The sequence below is a fragment of the Aquila chrysaetos genome, chromosome 8, assembly GCF_900496995.4.
Source record: "Aquila chrysaetos chrysaetos chromosome 8, bAquChr1.4, whole genome shotgun sequence".
Lineage (NCBI taxonomy): Eukaryota > Metazoa > Chordata > Aves > Accipitriformes > Accipitridae > Aquila > Aquila chrysaetos.
In genome coordinates, this window is record NC_044011.1 from 39,960,179 (window position 1) to 39,978,953 (window position 18,775).

The following is an 18,775-nucleotide window of genomic DNA, read 5'->3' on the forward strand; positions in this document are numbered from 1 at the left end:
CCGGCCCTCGCCCCGACGCAGCGACCCCAGGGCCTCGGCGCAGTTACAAGAAGGAAGAGGATTTGGGCTGTAAGCCCATGCCCCGGCTTAGCCCTTGCTCCGCCAGCCGAGCTCAACTCCTCCCCAGCAAACGTGCAGTCTCTGTAGCGTCTTGGAGCGCACCGGGGCCGGGCACTGCGGGTGCGTTTCAGGGAGGCATCTCCACCACTGTGCTCATCTCCTTCTAACCAGGTGCCCACCACCACAACCCCGGGGTCCCCACCCAAACCCCAGCCCTGCTAGCCCCTGGGAAGTTCACCCAGGGACCTCATCCCTCCCTGCCCCAGCGAGGCAACCATCAGACAGCGTCCCACATCAGGAGCAGGGAGCATCCTGTACAGAAAAGGCTGCCGCTGCGCTGCCGGGAGGGGGCTGGGGAGGGAGGAAGAGAAGCAACCACAACAAAAACCCACCCTCTCTTTTCATAAGACAGCAGAATTTATCAGCCTGCAGCCCTTCACATCTGTCTCCTCATACAAAATGAAAGAGGCTTTGAAAAACAGAGGAGATGAAATAAAGCCGTCTGTGTTAGGAAGCTGGCATCTCTGCCACTGTCACTGTCACCATGGTAGGAATAATGACCGTGATTGTTTCTGCATCTGTGTATGTGCGCGGGTGCACGGGGAGGAGGGGGAAGGAAGACGCACACCCGCGCCACCGCCGCCACCACCACCACGGCCACCCTCCCCATGGGCAAGCACCCCGACACTGCTCCCGCCCACTCAGGATGAGCTGGCCACGCACGTGCGAGCCTCCCCAGTGGACACAGCCGCGGTGATGGCACACAGCGCCGGTTCCTCTCCCTCCGCAGCCCAGTACGAGGCCCCCAGGGCAGGTGGCTCAAGCTCATAAAAATGTGTGGTTTGAAAAGAAGTTGTGACCTGTACAGTTTTCACATCGCTTGGCTTTGCTGTAGCAATTACTGCCATGCTGCCCTGGTAGGCGCAGCTCCCTGGGGAGACCTGGGGTAGCAGGACCAGAGCCAGCACTGTCTGCACTCCATTAGATGACAATTAAAAAGGAGGTATAAAAGGAAAAAGGGTGGAGGGCAGGGTGGAGAACCTGAACATGCCAGCAAACAGCTGGTGACGCAAACCCTCTCCCTCCAAGCCCATTTCTCGGAGCTGGCTTGGGCGTTTTCAAAGGGATTTTGGTGCTTTCCAAGCCCATCAAGCTGGTAGCAGCCCTGCAGAGCGCTCCAGGCAAAGGGGGAGGCTCCCAAGGATCCCTTAGGCAAGGTGGCCCGTGGCTAAGCATGGGCTGCAGCCCCCGCACGGAGCCCTCCGTGCTGCTGTAGCACCCCTGAGCCCCAGCTGGCTGCCGCCCCCGTGCCCGGTGCACACACCATCCTGCCCGGCACATGGAGCGGTGATCACGGCATTAGCTTGAGCTGCTCCAGTGCCTTACCGAAACTCGTACCCCAGAGGATTTCAGCTCTCCTTCAGCAGGAAGGTCTTTAAAATGCACAAAAGCATTACCATTTAGCAAATGCCTTCTGAACAGGGAGACAAGACTGTAGCCCTTGTAATTCAGCAAGGCCCTGTATCCTCTAAGCTCAGTTACGCAGGCAGTAAGGAGCAGCAGCAGGTTCAGCAAGGTGCAGAAGGCACGCGTAGCACCAGATTTCATTATACAGCTCAGCTCCACTGCGAGCTGGGCCCCATAACCTTTTCCGAGGGCTGGCTCTCAGCAGAGAAGCCTCTCACAAGGATATGCAGTGCACGGTCCAAGGGTCTCTGAGCTCCTCCAGGCAAGCCCAGCCGACTCGTAAGGCAGAGAACACGTGTCACCACGGGAGGTTAATCAGCCGCCGGCTGCACCTCCGAACTCCTCCCGTCTAGATTGCTCCCCTTCCCTGCATGCCACCAGAGGGGTGCTCCAGAGGACTTTCCTCTAGTTCCTGACTGCTTGGCAATTTCCCACAAAATCACCATTTGCCATTCAGAGCATAACTGGAACGATCTACCACGGCGTGCAGAGTCACCCTGGGACTCAGGAGAGCCCACACGAAGCATCCTGCTGGCTGCCACTAGCAGACCATTCCTCTATGCATCTCCTCCTGCTGATCTCTTCCTCCTCCTGCTCCCTGTGCTCCCGTGACTTCTTTCACATAAATCATCTCAATCCTCACACCAGAGCCACTGCTGAAGGTTTGTGCCCAGCGGGTATCGTGGCTGTTGTCTCCAAAAAGGCACCCCCCTCCTACTCCTCGGGTAGCTCCCCTGCAAAGGAGCAAGTGGACCACAGAGAGGACGCTCACCGCCCTTTGCTCTCGTCCTTCCTGGGGGTCTGCGCACGTTCCCCTCCTCGGCTGGGACCCTCTGCGCGCGCAGGCCAGGCAGCACTGATTTACTACGGGGATGCAGCAAGGCCTCCCTGGCGCTCATCGCCCCCCTCTCCTCCGTCACCGAGGAGCCTGACATGGATCCCAAGCCCCCAGCAGCTCAGGCAGATACGGGGCCAGTGGTGCAATGTAGGAAACGAACCTCTCGCTGGGTCTGGGTTGGGCATCAGGCAGAGCTTTACAGCCCCCCTGCCTCCTGCAGCTGCTCCAAGCCCTCAGCCATCCATCCCACCCTCTACGCGCCATTTGTCCCTTCCCCACAGTACAACTGCTCCTCAGGGTGGCCCAAGATTTACACTTACAGGTACACAAAGAGATAGCAGCTCCAAGAGCTGCTGCTCCTCTCTCTGTCATGCCTCGGAGCTTGTCATGCCGTGTTTGGCTCACACTCTATCACCCCGCAGGGCTTGGAGCGGGGGCAAGGACATCACATGGGACTGGGATGCCAAGGGCTAGATCAACAGCACCTTTCCTTCTCCAAAACCCTCTGCATCCTTTCTTCTGCACCCTGCAGAGAAGGTAGTCAGAGGCTTCCTTGCTCTGCTCTCGGACGAAGCATTCCCCTCCTGCAGAAGCTGCAACAGCACAGCAAAAGCAGCAAACAGCTTTGGTTCAGGACAGCCCAAGCTCAGTTTCAGGCAATTCTTCATTTGGGATCTGCCGCACGGGCGACCAGGCTGGGAGCCTGCAAAATCGGGCCTCTCGCACCAGGGGAAAGGGGCCAAAGCTGCGCCCCCAGCTTTGGGGGCCTCTGAAAATCCACAGCTCCCCGACTTTTCACGGCAAGCGCTCGGCTGCCCAGCACTCCCAGGATCCGAGGGCCTCATCCACCCAAAGGGCTGCCCACGAGCGTCTCCCCAGCTGCGCAAGGGCCAGCACAGCGCAGCCGGGCACCAGGAGCACGCGGCAGCCGGGAAGCGCCCGACGGCGCTCCGCCGCAGCGGCACGTGGACCAGGGCAGCCAGACCTCGGCTAACCCCTGCCGGGCCCGCGACGCTTCCCGGGCGCCGCTCCACGGGGCACCTGCAGCAACAGGGCGCTCGCGCCTCGCTGTTCACAGGCATTTTATTTACTTGTTTTGGTCCCTTCTTTCGGTGTGTGTGCAGGCGTGTGCGAGATTGTCTCCAACGTGACTCTGCATTATCAGGGCTGTAATGAGCCCTTGTTAAAGTGGATTTGATGGAATAATTATATTCCAAAAAAACCTGCAGGAAAGCTCTCTCCCCTCTTAAAGGGCAGGATCATCAAACGTTCTCGCCACATTATTTGCAGTCACACCTTCTGCTGCATCTGCTCCTTTTAAAATCTCTAACTCCAATCTGATCTGAATATATAAATCTGAATTATCACAGCAAAAGGAGATGTGCTCACACCTTTTTTTATCTGTTGCCATGGCAATTAGATAAAATTCACGCCAAGTCTCTGGGGAAGGATGAAATGATTTCAGACAGAATCTCACCCCACTTGGTGAGAAGAACGCCTGGAGCTACTTCCCTCTGTAACAGGTCTGGGCACATGTCGCAGCCAGAGAGGGTGGCAAGGGGTGGGGGAGAAGCCAGGACACCTTTAGAGATCTCGGGATCGACGGAGGAAAAGGTTTTGCAGCACCCCTAGACAGGGTAGGGTAGGACAACGCTCGTTTAAATCACATCAGGCTGCTCCACGCTACGAGTCAAGCTGTCCCAGGCAGAAGCCACAAAATTTAACTGAAAAGGCCAATTCTTCGCCAGCCTTTTGCCCCACGGTCACAGCTTTCATCTCGGAGCTGTCGGCGCGGATCGCTCCGTGCATGCGCCAGGAGGGAGAGGGGCAGGAGACAGCAGCAGCCCGGGCTCCCTCCTCTCCTGGGGGAGGTGGCAGGTCACAGGCAGCCACCAGCCCTGTGCTCCGCTGCAGGTGACACCAGGGACGGGGCAGCAGGGTGACCTCGTGCCTGACACGTTCAGACCTGCAGGCTGCTTGCTCCCAGGCACCTCGCTTTTAAACCAGCCGGGGTTATTCTGTCTTCAGGCAAAACCAAATAAAAATGCTAACAGCCGGTAACGATCCTCAGTAACTTATCGCCTGTCCCCGAGCCATCTCAATGAAGACAAACACATAAACAAGAACCGCCTTTCGCCTGGCTGTGTTTATTCTGTCCCAGCTTCCAGCTTTTCTCCAGTAACAGGAGATTGATGTCCCCCAGAACGAGCCTGTTGACATGAGGACAATGCTGAATTATCCAGGCCCTGGCACTTCAGCCCCTTGGATCATCCCTCCGCGCCCCCCGGGCACGCAGCATGCAGCGTCCTAGTGGGGAGGGAATGCTGCACCCATAAATCCTTGCTGGGTGTTTAATTGCCAGTAGCCTGATGCTGCGTCCCTAGACTCACCACGTCTCGAGATGGATTGCAGTGGAATTTGTGTACAGTTACCATTCTAATATTTTAGAGAAAAATGTAACAGGTGGCAGATATTGCAAGGTACAGCAGAGGAGAGCATACATCTTCGGGGTGAATGGCCACATTTAACCACGAGAAAGCTGCTACAGTTTTATTTCCCACATCACTAAACAGTTGCCTGAGACGAGTTTAAGAATCCCGTGCGCAGCCTTGGGCACTTCAGAAAGGGCTACTCAGGTCAAATTAAGCTCACACCTGAATCACCGCAAACAGATTAGCTTCAGTATTTTCGAAACTCCTAAAAGGCTACTGTTCGATCAAGAACATACACAAAGACCTACCTAAAAACTTCACAGAACTCAATTTTCTTTCAGTTCCATCCTTCTGGCAAGCTTTACGTTTTGCCTTCCAGAGAAAGGCCTTTGTGGATATCCAATGACTAAGTAAGTACGCGCGAGTATCTGCAGCCTGCAGAAGATACGTATTAGGGTTGCTGAGAAAAGCAGCACCCTTAGAAATGTCTGTACCTTGAGAAGTGCTGTATTTAGATTTTTTCCAACACGATCTATCAAGTGTACGACACCAAAGCATCAGGTAGCAGCTCAGCTCTGGGCTTGCCAGTCCAGTAACACTTACTGCCTCCAAATCATTGCTCTTCCATGCTGCCCTCGCAAGTCACAGGCTACTAACAGGCTAGGCACAGTAGGACGACAAACGCCATCAGCTTTCCCTCGCAGCTGATGCGATGCTGTTACAGCTGCGAGGACACCGCTTTTGTTCTCCAGGGACACCACAGAGAGCCACCCCTGGCCCGCACGCCCAAGTGACACCCACGTCCCAGCCAAGCACACAACCTCCCAAGGCAAATCCCGCCGCGCTCATGGGATGCGCCAGCGCAGGTGTGCACCGACGGCAGAAGGACCGGAGCCCAATCCCACCGGGAAACCATCCTCGGGGCCGTCCCTCCCACCTGTGCGGTGCTCCTGGTAGCACAACGGGCACAGCCTGGGCAGGTGACGTGTTTGTGCCAAGGAAGGCAAAGCCAGATACATCTGCGTCACCGGGCAGCTGAGAAACAGCTTGGGTGTAAGTGTACAGGTGTGCATGTGCTCACGGGGTTACAAAAGCCAAGTAGCGCTCAAACGAACACGTTGCAACAACAGGGGAGGGGCTGACAAGTGCTCAGAAATCCACTCTTTCTAGCGTCTGAAGTAGCTCCCCACATCACCACTTGCTTTTGTAACTGCAGCTGGACACCCACTCCAAGAGTGCCCACGCACGTGGGATCTGCACTAGCACGACTGCCACGTGCCCAGTTCTGCAGGGCCTGTGACTGCCAACATCCAGTTACAGCCGTGCAACGCGCCTGAAGAGGGGACAAGTCAAGTCAGTGCCATGAATTTCCATTTCTGCGCCACAACAGCCAGACCACAGTAACTAAAGCAGCTTCAGTCGCATAGGCAACATGCTTCCTCCATGACAAATCAAAGTCCCACATGTGCCTGTGAGACTCTTCATGTTACCCAGTCTGGTGATAGTGCTTTAAAAACGACAAAAAAGCTGTTTACCACATAGAGTTCTTAAATCGGTTTGCAGCAGGAGTTTCTCCCTCTTTCGCTATGGAAAAGGGAGCGGGGTCTGTAAAACATTCTGCTCGGCTGCGGTCCTCCCACCCTCCTCCCATTGCTCCCCCCCAAATACATTCCAAATTCATTGATAGCAGCAGAGTTTGCAACCACAGCCTGGGTGTGAAGTGCAATCTTACACGCAGCCCCTGATTCTGTAAGCACTGCTGCTTTGCTCCCAGTGAGCACTAGCCTACATGAAATGCCCCAGTCCTGCGAGTGGTGCTGCATGTTTGCAACAAGGCTGAGAACGAAAGGCAAGATTGATTTTGATGTGAGCACCAGCAAAGCAAATGGGTTTTTGAAAACCCTATAATTTCTCTGCAACCCTTGACTTCACTAAACACACATTTTTAGACTACAGCACAGTTAGGTAGGCATTAAACAAAAATGAGCTGCACTAATGATGATTTATGTGCGGGATAACCTTCCATAAAGAATTTATCTGTGATTTCAGGGTAAGTTACAGTGTTGCCAAGTTAACCAAAGAATGCAACTCGCCACCCAAACCCCCTACCGCAGCAGAACCACGGAGACACAGAGCACTCCCCTGCCATCGCTTTGAGATCCCTTCCAACACAGACACAGCAGTTGCTCCCGAAACGACACGCTTGCCGGGGACTTGTATGGAAAAAAGCCTGGCAGAGGCACCCTCTGCAAGGGGACCGCTCCTGGGCTGGTAAGAGCAGCAGCAGCCCGAGCACGCAGCCGAGGCTCCCTGTGCCGCGCGGGATGCTGCCGCTGCCACCACGCCAGCCCATGTGCCGGCAGCAGGGCACCGCGGGACCCCCACGGGGACGGAGGGTTTCACCAAGGCACCTCCATGGTAGAGCAGAGGGCTCTCCGGCGGGGCTTTCTGCTGGTGAGGTGCCTCCAGCGAGCGCTGCCGACACGAGCCTGTCCCTGCAGAGGTCCTTCACTCACCAGCAAACTGCCATCGAAAGAGGAGCAAGGCTTGCCTGAAAAGACATGCCTCAAAGGCCCAGCAGCAGAGGTTGGGAGCCCTGTAATCCCAATTAAGCACCAAAAGAACCCGCGAAAGCTCGCAGAAGGGCCACCCGGCCCATGTTCAGAGCCAGCGGCCTGAGCCTGAGCTCGCGAGAACAGGCACCCCAGGGGAAATGTTCGCTCCCCCTGTTTGAGCCACACAAGGTTTTGGTTTGGCAGGGGCAAAACCAGGGATGCTAAGGAAAGCAGACATTTACTGTGAAAACAGTCACTTAAAAAGAGTTTTCTGCCACAGAGGGATCTGGCTGGAGATTTTTCCTGCTCCTGCACATTAGGACCGCTCATCCCCTGCTGCACCAAGACTTGCTGGGAAGAAGCCCAGTCTGCCAGAGGAAGCATGAGAGGCAAGTTTCGGGAATAGCAGCGAGTTTGGCACACTAAAGTCAGGAAAGAACGCCATATTACACAGCCAGCTGTAAATACAGCTTGGACATACTTCTGAAAGAGCTGCGGCGCTTCCAAGCACCTTTTCTTTTTTGTAGGCTGACTGGAGGAGAGCTGTGCAGTGCTGTGTCTGCACAACTGCTTGATCTTACCATTCAGAAAGTGTATCCGTGACTGAGGGGAGCTATTAGGCCTCAGCACCACAGTTGAGCTTTTCTCAGCCTTTGTGCCGTTCACTCTGAATGGCAGGGACCTCCTCCTCCTCCTCCTCTCCTCGTCTTCCTTGCTCAGAATTAGGACAGAAGCAGACGTTCGCCAGAGGTCAAGAAAAGACCATAGTTTTGGTAACAGCAAAGCCAGTTTTAGCTCCAACACAAGAGCAATAAAAAAAATAAGCTTCAGGCAGATACTATATTTGTAATCCAACGGCAAAACATGTTTGCTTGTGTTGACTCTGCACTGTAACACAATTTGTATGTTCTGTCTTTAGGGTAATTATTGCTTTAGAATGTTAAAATCCTTCCACTCTAATTAAATCATCGTATTAAAAAAATCCAGCACCACAGCAAACTTGAGAACAAGTCTGGTTAAGATCACGCAAGTGCACGGATGCTGGGTCGACAAACTTGCTGCCAAGCAAACCAGTCACACTCTGCAAACAAGGAGCATGGGCACCGCTCTGCTCCGTCCTGCAGAATCCCAAGGGACGTGAGCAACCCCCGCCTTTCCAGAAAGCGCTGCCAGAGCTGGCATGGCACTGCCAGCTGCTGAGGAACGAACGCCGCAGGTTTTCGTGCTGGTGGACCTTGCTGTGCCCCACTCGTCACATGGCACAAGCCTGGGGTGGGCAGAGCATCGCCACCCAAGCACCTCACTGGCCCAGGAGATGGGTGCCACGAACTCCTCCGTCCCATCCACCGTACAGAAATCCACCCTGCGCTCACTCATGCACGCAGATGCAACCGTTTCCTGGAGTCGAGCAGGGAAGGGCTGGCAAGGCTGTGGTGCCAGTCTGCACCCTACCAAAGGGTGCCATGCCTTTTCCAAACACCAGCTGGCCTCCAGGGTAGGCCTCCCCAAACACACTTTTAAACAGGCCTCCTGGACCACCCCTAGGTTTCTCACCCACTGAACCGAAACGGACATTTCCACAGTATTCCAAAACACCCTGAAGTGCCAGAAGCTCCTTACACAGGCTCGTGCTCAAGGAGGCCATTTGTAAGCAAGAATCTCCCTTTCCAGGCAAAAGGCTGCTGTGGACGTGGGCTGGCTGCCGATCAACGCAAGCTCGTCACTCTGAACGCCCATCTGGGGAAGACCACGTTCCCAAGGCAAAGAGTTTCACGTCATATTTCATCCCAAGACCGTCACAAAGGGGTCAGTGCTGGGGAGGAGAGGCTCTGCGGACTCAGGTCCTGACCGTGGGAAGGCAGTTGGCTCCCAGCCCCAGCGCTGTAAACCGTGACAGGCTCTGTACCAGCAAGGGCACAGCCTTGGTCGGGAGGGTCCCCGGTGCTTCCCTGTCAATCGGTCAGCGCGGTTCCCCTGCTGTGCAGGGGGCTGCACGCAGACCCTGCCGATGCATCGCAGCCCCGGGGACCATCACTCACCGGCACGAGCCCCGCAGCACTGCTTCCCTTTGCCTGCCTCCGAGCGCACGGGCTGTGCAGAGTCAGCCGATTAGCTGCACTCGGGAGGCACCACGGTCTAGTGGCAAGAGCCACCGTAGCCCTCAGGAGAACCTGTCACCCCCCTCCAGGTGAAGCGCCTCGATCCTTAAGCTCCTTAAGAAAGAAACATCCCTGCAGGAGGGATTAGAGCAAGTGGCCTCTCATGCTTGGTCAGCAGCTGCCCCAGCAGGTGCCAGGCTCGCGCCCACTCCCCGTGCTGTCTGCCCTCCTGCATCTGCTCCCCACAGCGCTGCCAGCACGGCAACACCGGCCCCAGGAGGAGCATCGGGACTTGCTGACCTGTGAGCAAATATCAAGCGCAGAGCATTCACTTTGGGCAAAATCCTTTAATTCTCTCTGGATCCCCCTGGGGAAAGCAGTATTGATCGCTTTACTACTAGCTTACACATGCTGTGCCGGGCAGCCAGCGCTGCCATCAATACCGGCTCCGAGGAGGGAGCCAAAAGGTCACCCCGGTACACGGGGACAGGGGACTGGCCCCATGCTGCGCCCAGCACCTGCCTGCAGACCCTGCGCTGCTTCAAAGCCTGCGACAAGCCAGGCAGGAGCACAGGAGCCAGAGCCCACAGTACTAGCATGGCTCAGCAAGAAGTTTGTCCAGTTACTTTCCCCCGCCACAGAGCTGCACAGAGGTGCCCGGGAGGCCATGTCCCATCAGTGCTCCGGCCACCTCTCCTCCCTGTTCCCCGGGGGACCAGCTGGGGGAAGACCCTGGGTTCAGAGGCTCTCTGCTCCCATGGGAACCCGGGGTGCTCTGCGCCTGCCAAAAAGTCACAGGGAACTAGCCAGGGACAAAACAGCCAGAGCTACAAAGTCCCTGCATAGAGACGGCCGCTGCTGTCTCTCCCACAGGCCCCTTCCCCGCAGATCAATGTCAGCACGGAGCGGGACACTTCCCAGGCTATGAGGCAGGCACATGGGACAGGGAGGCCAAGCAGTTTCCAGGCACCAGCACGGGGAAGAGGTGCATGATGCCATTTTTACTGAATTCCTTTCCCCATGGCCAAAACAGTTGTGAAAACTTGCAAGAGAAGCTGGAATATTTACTCGTGCATCATGCTGACAACATGAAAACCAGCTCTCACTGCAGGAGTCGGGACACGGACAGCACGGGCAGGCTCTTTTCCTGTTGCCCAAGCCCCAGCTGCCAGGTACCCAAAGCGAGCTGGCTCGCAGGCGTGCGGGAGAAGCCAGGATGGGGCACGCCTGCTGTCACGCTTACACCAACCGTCCCCGAGCCCAGAGATACACAAAGTACCAACCACAGCACCAAGGAAAGCCTGAACACAACGCGTCTGTTCACACCACCAGCATTTTCGAGTATGAAGCAGCAAGACGGTCATCAATAAAAGCCTTTGCTTGGGCAGCATGGGCACGGACGATAAGCCAAAAAAAGACCCTCCACGACAGCGAGTTTCGCATATGGCAAAGCAGGTCAGATTTTCCAAGAGAACAGTGGCTCCTCTCTTACCTGGGATGATAGAAACGGTGTCTTTCTCCCAGGACACAACACTAACGTATTCCTGCACTGAAGAGGGGATGAGGCACTTGAAAACAGCCACGTTTCCACGCATCGACCTTTGGTCCTCCACCCGAACGGTGTACGGTTCCCTGAAAACTGTAGAGAAAAGCAGATGGTTGGTAGCATGACAGTGCTGGAGGAAAACACATTTCCTTTTGCTTTAATCCCACGTTTCCCAAACAAACCAACCCACCCAGCCACAAACTACTTCCACCCAAAATACTTGGCCCACCTTCCTGGGGAAGAAAGCGGCTCTCCTTCGGAGACCTCAGCCCCATGTTCGGCATGCAGAGGGAATGAGGCACGTCTGCCTCAGCTCCCGCGGCTGGGACCCTGCAACGGTCCCCAGCGTCACCTGAGCTTGCCACTGAGGCAAGCAATTTAGGAGAGCAGATGACAATTTTCCAAGCCATGCCACAGTGGGAGCTGTGAGTTGTCCCCACCACGTGCCCTATTCCTCAGGGAGAGGATCCTCTTTGACAGCTCCACGCTGCTCCCTGGACCTGTGACAAAGAACTCCCCAGTGCCACAATCCTCCAGCGGCACTCGCTAGGTAAGGTGGATCCACCCCAGCCTCTTCAGAAAGACAAAAAGATGTCACCACGCCCAGTAACACATGCAGACACCATAAACTCCTAAAGTTTAAGTATAAAACACAGTGAGTGCAGGTGCCTCCTCAGGGGGACAATAATTGTGCCCTGCAGGACATGGGCACCTGGCATCACTATCACAGGAGACATGCGTTCACTTCACCATTTAACACCACCTCTTGGCCAGAACAAAAGCAGCCCAAGAAATGTCCTAAGATAGAGCTCCTCAGCAGCCCCAAAAGGAAGGCATTTTCCCTGAGTGGAAAGCACCCGCTGGCAACGCATGGCATACCTCGCACGAACAAGCGAGCAGCTGACAGTATTTCCACCTCGATTTTCCCAGGCTTTCAGGGCACCCTGCTCTGCTGCAAGAGGTCGGTACAGAAGCAGGGGCACATCGCAGGCTCCAGCCCGGGGTGCACAGTGACGCTTGCCGGCCGGCTCTGCACACCAGCTGCCTGGCAGAGGAGACCAGCAGCAGCCATGAGACATTCAGTTCCAAGCTGCAGAGGGCTGGCCCACCTTCGCCTCTCCTCCTGCACCCGCCTGCAGCTCAGCCGCCTGCCCGCGCCAGAGGAAAGCAGGGAAGAGGGTTCGGAGCAGCCTCCGGCTCACTCCGGTTATTTACCCGGTGCCCTGGCAGGGAGGACGAAGTTCTGCGCCGTGAGGGCACAGGGAGAAGCCTACCATGGAAAGGGACTCCAGACCCAAAGCAGACTAGCTAGCAAAAGCCCCCGTAATCACGTGGAGCAGGAGCTTTGTTCACGGGCTCTAACAGGGACCACGAGGAGCATCCAGCCCAGCCTCCCACAAGCTCACCGCCGCCACAGCTGCCCCAGCCCGGAGCAGCCCTCACGCAGGGGCACCAGCGGCTGCCCCAGCAGCTCTGCCCTGCACCAGCTGCCACTGGGGCTTCCAGGTTTTGGCTGCCTCTGGGAATAATTCTCACAAAGATAACGTGCCATGAAAGCCAGGACTCGGCTCTGCTACTGGCTTGCCATGATCCCAAGGAAGTCCTCAGCACGTGGGAGAAGAGCGAAGCAAAGGCCGCCTGCCCGGCAGGAAGGCAAGGACCAAGACAATCTTTCTCCCCTGCAGCACATCCAGAGCACCAACTCTGTGGAGACCCAGTGTTGCCATCCTTGCTGCTCGAGCCCAGGGCGCCCAGAGCCCCCGGCACCATCGCCTTTGCACCCCCTGCAGAACTCCGCAGTTGCAAGCCACATCGAGCCCAGGGTCACCAGCACCAGAGGGGCCGTGATCGTCCACTCGGAAGCACAAGCCACCCCCGCGACGGTAACTGCCTGCTGCAGAGCACAGAGCCAGCCGGGGTGCTGCAGCGCGGGACGCGGTGCCACACGGGACACGGCCACGTCACCCCACGCCAAGGGGCCACTTGTCCTGCTGTGCCCTGGGGTGCTGGCAGGCACCAGCTGGCCATGGCCCTCGCCGCTGCCCGGCTGCCCCATGGGAAGCCCAGCCTGTGGTGCCCGGCACGAGGAGGGCAACAGCTCCACGCTGCACGTCTGCCTTTACTACACCCCATCTGTCGCCGTCCCTCCTCCACCGAGCTGTGGTTTATAGGTAACCTGATAGTGTTGGTAAATAATTCACTCTGCGGAAGGGGGTTAATACCAATTTACTCTGCAGTACAAGGTATTAAAATAAAAAACCCTGTAGTCACTTCTGTCATGTTCCCTCTGCTAGCCCCGCTTTTAATAGGTTACATAATGAAGCCATTCCTGGGCTATTAGCCCTCCTCAGCCTGGTCAATAATTTACTATAATGGCTTTTGAAATCAGCTCTTTGCCATATTCCTCCTTTTTTCTTTGCTTAATAAGCCTTGGCATGCTGGGGCTGGATGCTACAGTGGGAACAGACAGGCTCGAGGAGGGCTGGGGGACACAGTGGGGGTCTCCCCGCTATGGACACACGTGGTCTGGCTTCTCCTGCAGCTGTGAAAAGCCCTCACGCATGCTTGGGTGTGACAATATCGGTTCAAAGGCAGAGGACCTCTCCTGCCGCAAGGCCGCAGCCGCACCAAGGCATCCAGGCACTCGCTGGAGACCCCCAAGTTGCACATCCCTTCCCTGCTGGTCACCCCGATCCTCTCCCAGTCGGTAATCAGCCCGAGTTTGAGCCAGCTCGTAGCTGGGGCAGGATGCCATTTTGCAAACATGTATTAGCAGGCTTGCTCACCCAGCACCCTGCCCTTCTCCCTGCCCTCCGTCCATGCAGCATCGATCAATCCCCTCGCAAGAGGCCAACGCAGCAGCCCTGGTTCCGTGCTCTGCTCCCAGGGTGGGCAGCTGCAGCGCTCGCCTTGCGGCAGGGCTGCCAGAGCAGCCCAAGGTGCAGGCAGAGCGGCACAGCACGGCAGCCCTCACGAGGCAGCAGGCACTCAGTCCCACTGCTCCACGCAGGATGGTGATGACCCCAGTTGGCAGCGGGACTGCCTGCTCCCATCCCCATTCAAAACAGCCTGGCTTCACGGGTGGGACAGCGGTGCTGCTGTCCCAGCGCCGGCACGCTGCTGGTCAGCAGTGTTACTGGCCCGCGCCAGGGAGACAGGCGAGCGGGGTGTGCTCGCCAGGCCAACTGGCAGGCCATGGAGAAGACCAGCACCTCGTCCAAACCCCAGCACCCACAGAGAGCTCCTACCTGCTTTAACACGGATATTTGGGCTCCTGATTTTGCCAGCCGAGTTCTCCGCAGTGCAGAAGTAGTCGTTGTCGTGGATAAAACTATTGAAGGCTGATGGCGAGAAGGGGTAGAGCTGCAAAGTCCCATTGGCATGGACATGCCGGATGTGGGGCACATCGTAGATGTCGTCACCTGTGGCCAGGTACCACCGAAGGACGGCGCTGGGTGACCCTGCTGCCGGGCAGGGGATCACCACCCCCACTGTGCTGGAGAAGGTGACCTGCTGGATAGAGTCGTTCACAAAGTAGAGGCTGGTTCCAACATCTTCAGTGTGTGCTGTGGAGGAAGCAGAGGCCGCAATGGCAGGGGGTTACTGCAGAAATCACCAATCCCCACTAGCACAGCGAGCATCCCCCAGCACAGCTGCCCCGAGCCCAGCCCCTGGCCCCCGCGCGTGGCAGAGCAGGGGAGCAGAGGAGTGTCAGCGCCTGGGCTGGAAGCATAAAGGCCACCTTCACAGGCCAGCGCTCTTGCTGGCAGCGTGGATCAGGGATCACAGGCACCTAAGCAGGACAAGTAGGGGCTGTGCAAGCAAGGAAGGGTACCCAGGGTATCCCCCCCCCCAAGGCTTCCCCGGGTGGCCGTAGGCACCCAGGTGGCTCTGAGCGCGTGGTCCAACCACACCTCAGCGCCCACGGGCCTGAGGACACCCATGTGCGACACCGACGACAAAGCAAGTGCTGCAAACCACTACCGTCTCTCCTGCAAACCCCGACGTCCCCCAGGCCGGAGCAGCAAGGAGCCAGCCAGCACCCCTGCACCTCATCGGCTCCCCAGCATGGCCCCAGCCAGCCTGCAGCTGCAGCTGCCCATTGGCAATGCCGACACATCCAGCGCAAGCCTCTCCCAAGCAGGGTAGAGATCCTTCCCGTCACCCTACCACTGCCTCCAAACACTGCAGCAGCCCCCAGGAGAGGGGCAGGAAAACTGGGTGCAGCGCTGCTCCCCGCTCCCAGAGTCAGAGGGAGGGGAAGCCCAGTCCCACGCAGCCTGGCACCAGGCATCCCTGCACCACCCAAGCGAAGACGGAGACATGCAGGGTTCAAGGGCACAGTCCAAAGCAGATCTTGCAGCCACCCGGACGCCCAGGAGCAGCTTTCCAAGGCACCACAAGCGCTGCAGAGGAGCTCTTCCCTTCTTCAAAACGAGGGAAGGGATCTCTTCCCCCATCTCCTCCAGTCTCTCCTTCCCACTCTCCAGGACCACGAGCTCCCCCTTCTCAACCAAAGCAAGCAAGATTGCCTATAAATAAGGATGAGGAGGCTCCCAGTCACTTAGATCCGTTTTCTTTTTTTAGTCACACTCTTTCCAAGTGGGCGGAAGGACGGGGATATAGAAAGCGGCCCTCGGCGGGTGTATTAATAGCTCTGACTGAGAACACCACTCGTGGTGCCGCAGAGCCAATAAGCAGATCACTACCGTGCCGCCAGTTCAAAACGAGTCATGGGGGACCCTCCGTGACCTCGATTTCTTAACTTGGGGAGGAGGGGACAGGAGCAGAGGAGAAGGGACAGATAGCCTTGCCTCAGCTCTGAGGGCGAGCGCAGCGCGGGTGCTCGCCTGAGGAAAGGCTGCTTGAGTGTCCCTGGCCACAGCCGCTCGCATCTCCCCACGAAGCTTCCTCCAGTGCCTGGTGGCGGCGAGCACGGGCCTCTCCTGCCTCGGTGTTGTACCACCAGCCCGCTACATGCCGTCCTCGACCAGGTCAAGACAGGAAACCCCGAAACACCTCAGCTCTTCCCAGAGCAGTCTCCTCTCCATCCTGCTCCCAGCTGGATGTCCAACCTCATGCCTCTTTCAGCACCCAGGAAATAAGAGGCGAGAGCACCTGGTTCTTGCTCTCCACATACTCTGCACTGAATCGTCACCTAAATGACCCAGTTCCCTCCTTTGCCTGCTTGGAGGCCTATGGCCCCACGTCAGGGGCACTGCACTGCCAGAGCTGCCCAGCAAAGCCATCCATGTACTGGATTAGCTGACTAGCAAGGTCCAGCGCTGCCACCACACAAGACAACAGACTTATAGGTCACGAAAGCATCTCCATACCTCCCCACGCACCAGCTCCCCGTGTCCACGCACAGGTAGAAGTAAAGAAAGCCATTTCTTTTTTCCTCCCTCACTGACGAGCGCCCAAAGAGCAATGGACCAGAGAAGTAAAGCGCTCCAGCCCAGCCTTCTGTGCAGCAGTACCAGGCTTTGCAGAGCTACGAGGCCACCGCACGGCCCTGCAGATGTCATTTTGTGACATCTCCAGGCTGGTTTGTCGTCATGAATCAGCATTTCCCTTCATCAGAACAGCGCAGTGCTTCTCCCAAATACGTGACAGAGAAAAAGCACATTTGCAGGCAGAGGAAGGAAAACAAAGCACGCACGAGCAGCAGCATGCTCTTTGTGGTAACGCCTGTCGCTTGAGCAAAGCAGAAGACGGCCGGAGCCAGGGCACACAGCGTGCCAGGCACGCAGCAAAAGCCACCCTTCGCCCACCCGCTGGCTTTGGACCAGGAACACCCCGCTGTGCTTAGCACCCCATCACCCAGCCGGCTCTGCCCCAGGCTCCGTCCAACATCTCCACCCCAGATCCCTGACCACAGTTTGAGAAGGCTCCTGCCCTAAGAGAGATCGGAGGGCATCCGCAGCCTGACAGGGAAATCTCTTCTTCCCAGGCAGCGCCCAGGAAGCTTTAGAGATGGACGGGTGAGGGGCTGGGGCAAAGAGTGGAAAAATACCTCGTAAACAGAGAAATTCAGATTACCCGTTAAGCTTTTTCAGGTCAAAGGGGGAAACGGATTTTTAATAGAAAATGGAAGTTATGGGATTGGCAATAGTTATGTGACAGACGCATAGAGTTAAATCCATATAATCTCCTTTACCATTTAGCATTGAGCACCATCCTAATTCCACGTTTCATAAAACTGTCTCCAAATCACTGAGAGAGATTAAAAATTTAGAAATAGCACTGCAATATTTTTAAACCAGAAATCACTGCTCACATCTGGTCAGATGTGCTGACCCTAACCTACATATCGAGGGCATTAATTCACATGAACCTGAAAAGAGGAGGCTAGGGGAGCCAAAACAGAACAGTTTCTGCTGGGGAAAAAGCAGCAACGCAGGCGTGCAGCACTGACGCTGGAGATCAGTCTGCTGGTAGCTGGAAGCTACATGAAGCCCAGTGCGTAGCCAGGCACCGTCTAGCTTGCTCTGAAAGGCATGTATTTTAAGTTATCAGAGTGCAATCTTCTTAAATTGTAGTAAATTACAACCTAGAGGTATTGAAATATTAATATCTCTATCAGAGCTGGGAGAAGCAAGTCATTTTGCTATCATCCCTTTGGAATATTTACTAGCCTAAATCGCTGGACTTCCCAAACTCCAATACCTTCAGCAGCACGGCCAACCTCGGCACTGCAAAGCGCTGCGCCGTGCAGAAAGCACTCATTTGCTCTAACGAGCGGCTAAGGCAGAGCGGCCGTAAACTAACCCCAGGATCTGTCACCAAGCCACGGATCTCTGGAAGAGGCAGCCAAGATGTAGGTGCGAGTCCTGCACGAGGAGCGGCACAGGCTGACCTCAGCCTGCATAAGCACAGAAACGCCGTCACCTCCCAGGCAAGCGCCCAGCAAGACAACCCCTCCTCTCCTCCAAACCTCACGGGAAGAGCCCTTCCTTTGCTAGGAAGTGGATCTAGGACTGGTCTGAGACAACAACCAACTTCATGCCAGCGCAATTAGAGAGCCGTTTCCCCTGCGTTAAGGAGCTTGTTCTGTCTGTGGTGCACGTACATCATTTGTGTTGGCACACTACTTGCTCAGCACCCCCAGCCAGTCCCATGCCCACCCAAACCCAGCAAGCCTCTCAAGGCTGAGCAAGGTCTTTTGGACATCAGTAACCGGGTGGAAACCCGACAGAGATGGGAAAAGGCTAAACAAGTTGTGTTTCAAGGGTGTACATGCAATCCTCTGGGCATGGGCAATCCAGTCTGGGCTGACACCGTTCCTCTCAAGGGGTGGCAGAGGCCTGTGGCTGCCCGAGTACTTCTTTACAAAAGAGCGGCCACTGGAAGCTTGACCGTTTGCTGTCATTAAGCGTGTTGCTGGCATTCTAAAGGAGGTTTCGGAGCACCTCAGAAAGGGCAGGCGCTAGGCTCAAGTTCACCTTATCCCCCTGGCAGCACCTTTCCCGGGGCCTCCCTCTTGGGCCTGGCAGTCTGACCACCCAGGTGCCCATCCCAGCCCTCCTCCAAGGCCAGGTGAGACACTACCAAGGCAGCACCAGAGCGGAAAGCCCACCCGCAGACCAGCCAAGGGACTGTAGGAGCCACTGGGGCTTCTCCAGCCACCAGCTGTAACGGCTGCAGGGATGCCGTGAAGAACAGCAGGCAAATCGCCACCTCGCCACTCATTTATTATCCTCATTAAGGGTGCTTGACACCTGCCCTGTTCAAGGAGAAAGTGAACCGAAGCTTGGCACGCACTGCCGGGTGGGAAT

The 18,775-nt window shown here is 56.5% G+C and overlaps 1 protein-coding gene across 1 annotated transcript in view; it reads right to left on the reverse strand.

Moving 5' to 3' along the window:
• Nucleotides 1-18,775, reverse strand: part of DSCAML1 (DS cell adhesion molecule like 1) — a 112,655-nt gene that overhangs the window by 89,391 nt on the left and 4,489 nt on the right. The window contains 2 exon segments of the mRNA XM_030021605.2: nucleotides 10,944-11,090; nucleotides 14,246-14,563. Of these exon segments, the coding sequence (XP_029877465.1) occupies nucleotides 10,944-11,090; nucleotides 14,246-14,563 (465 nt within the window).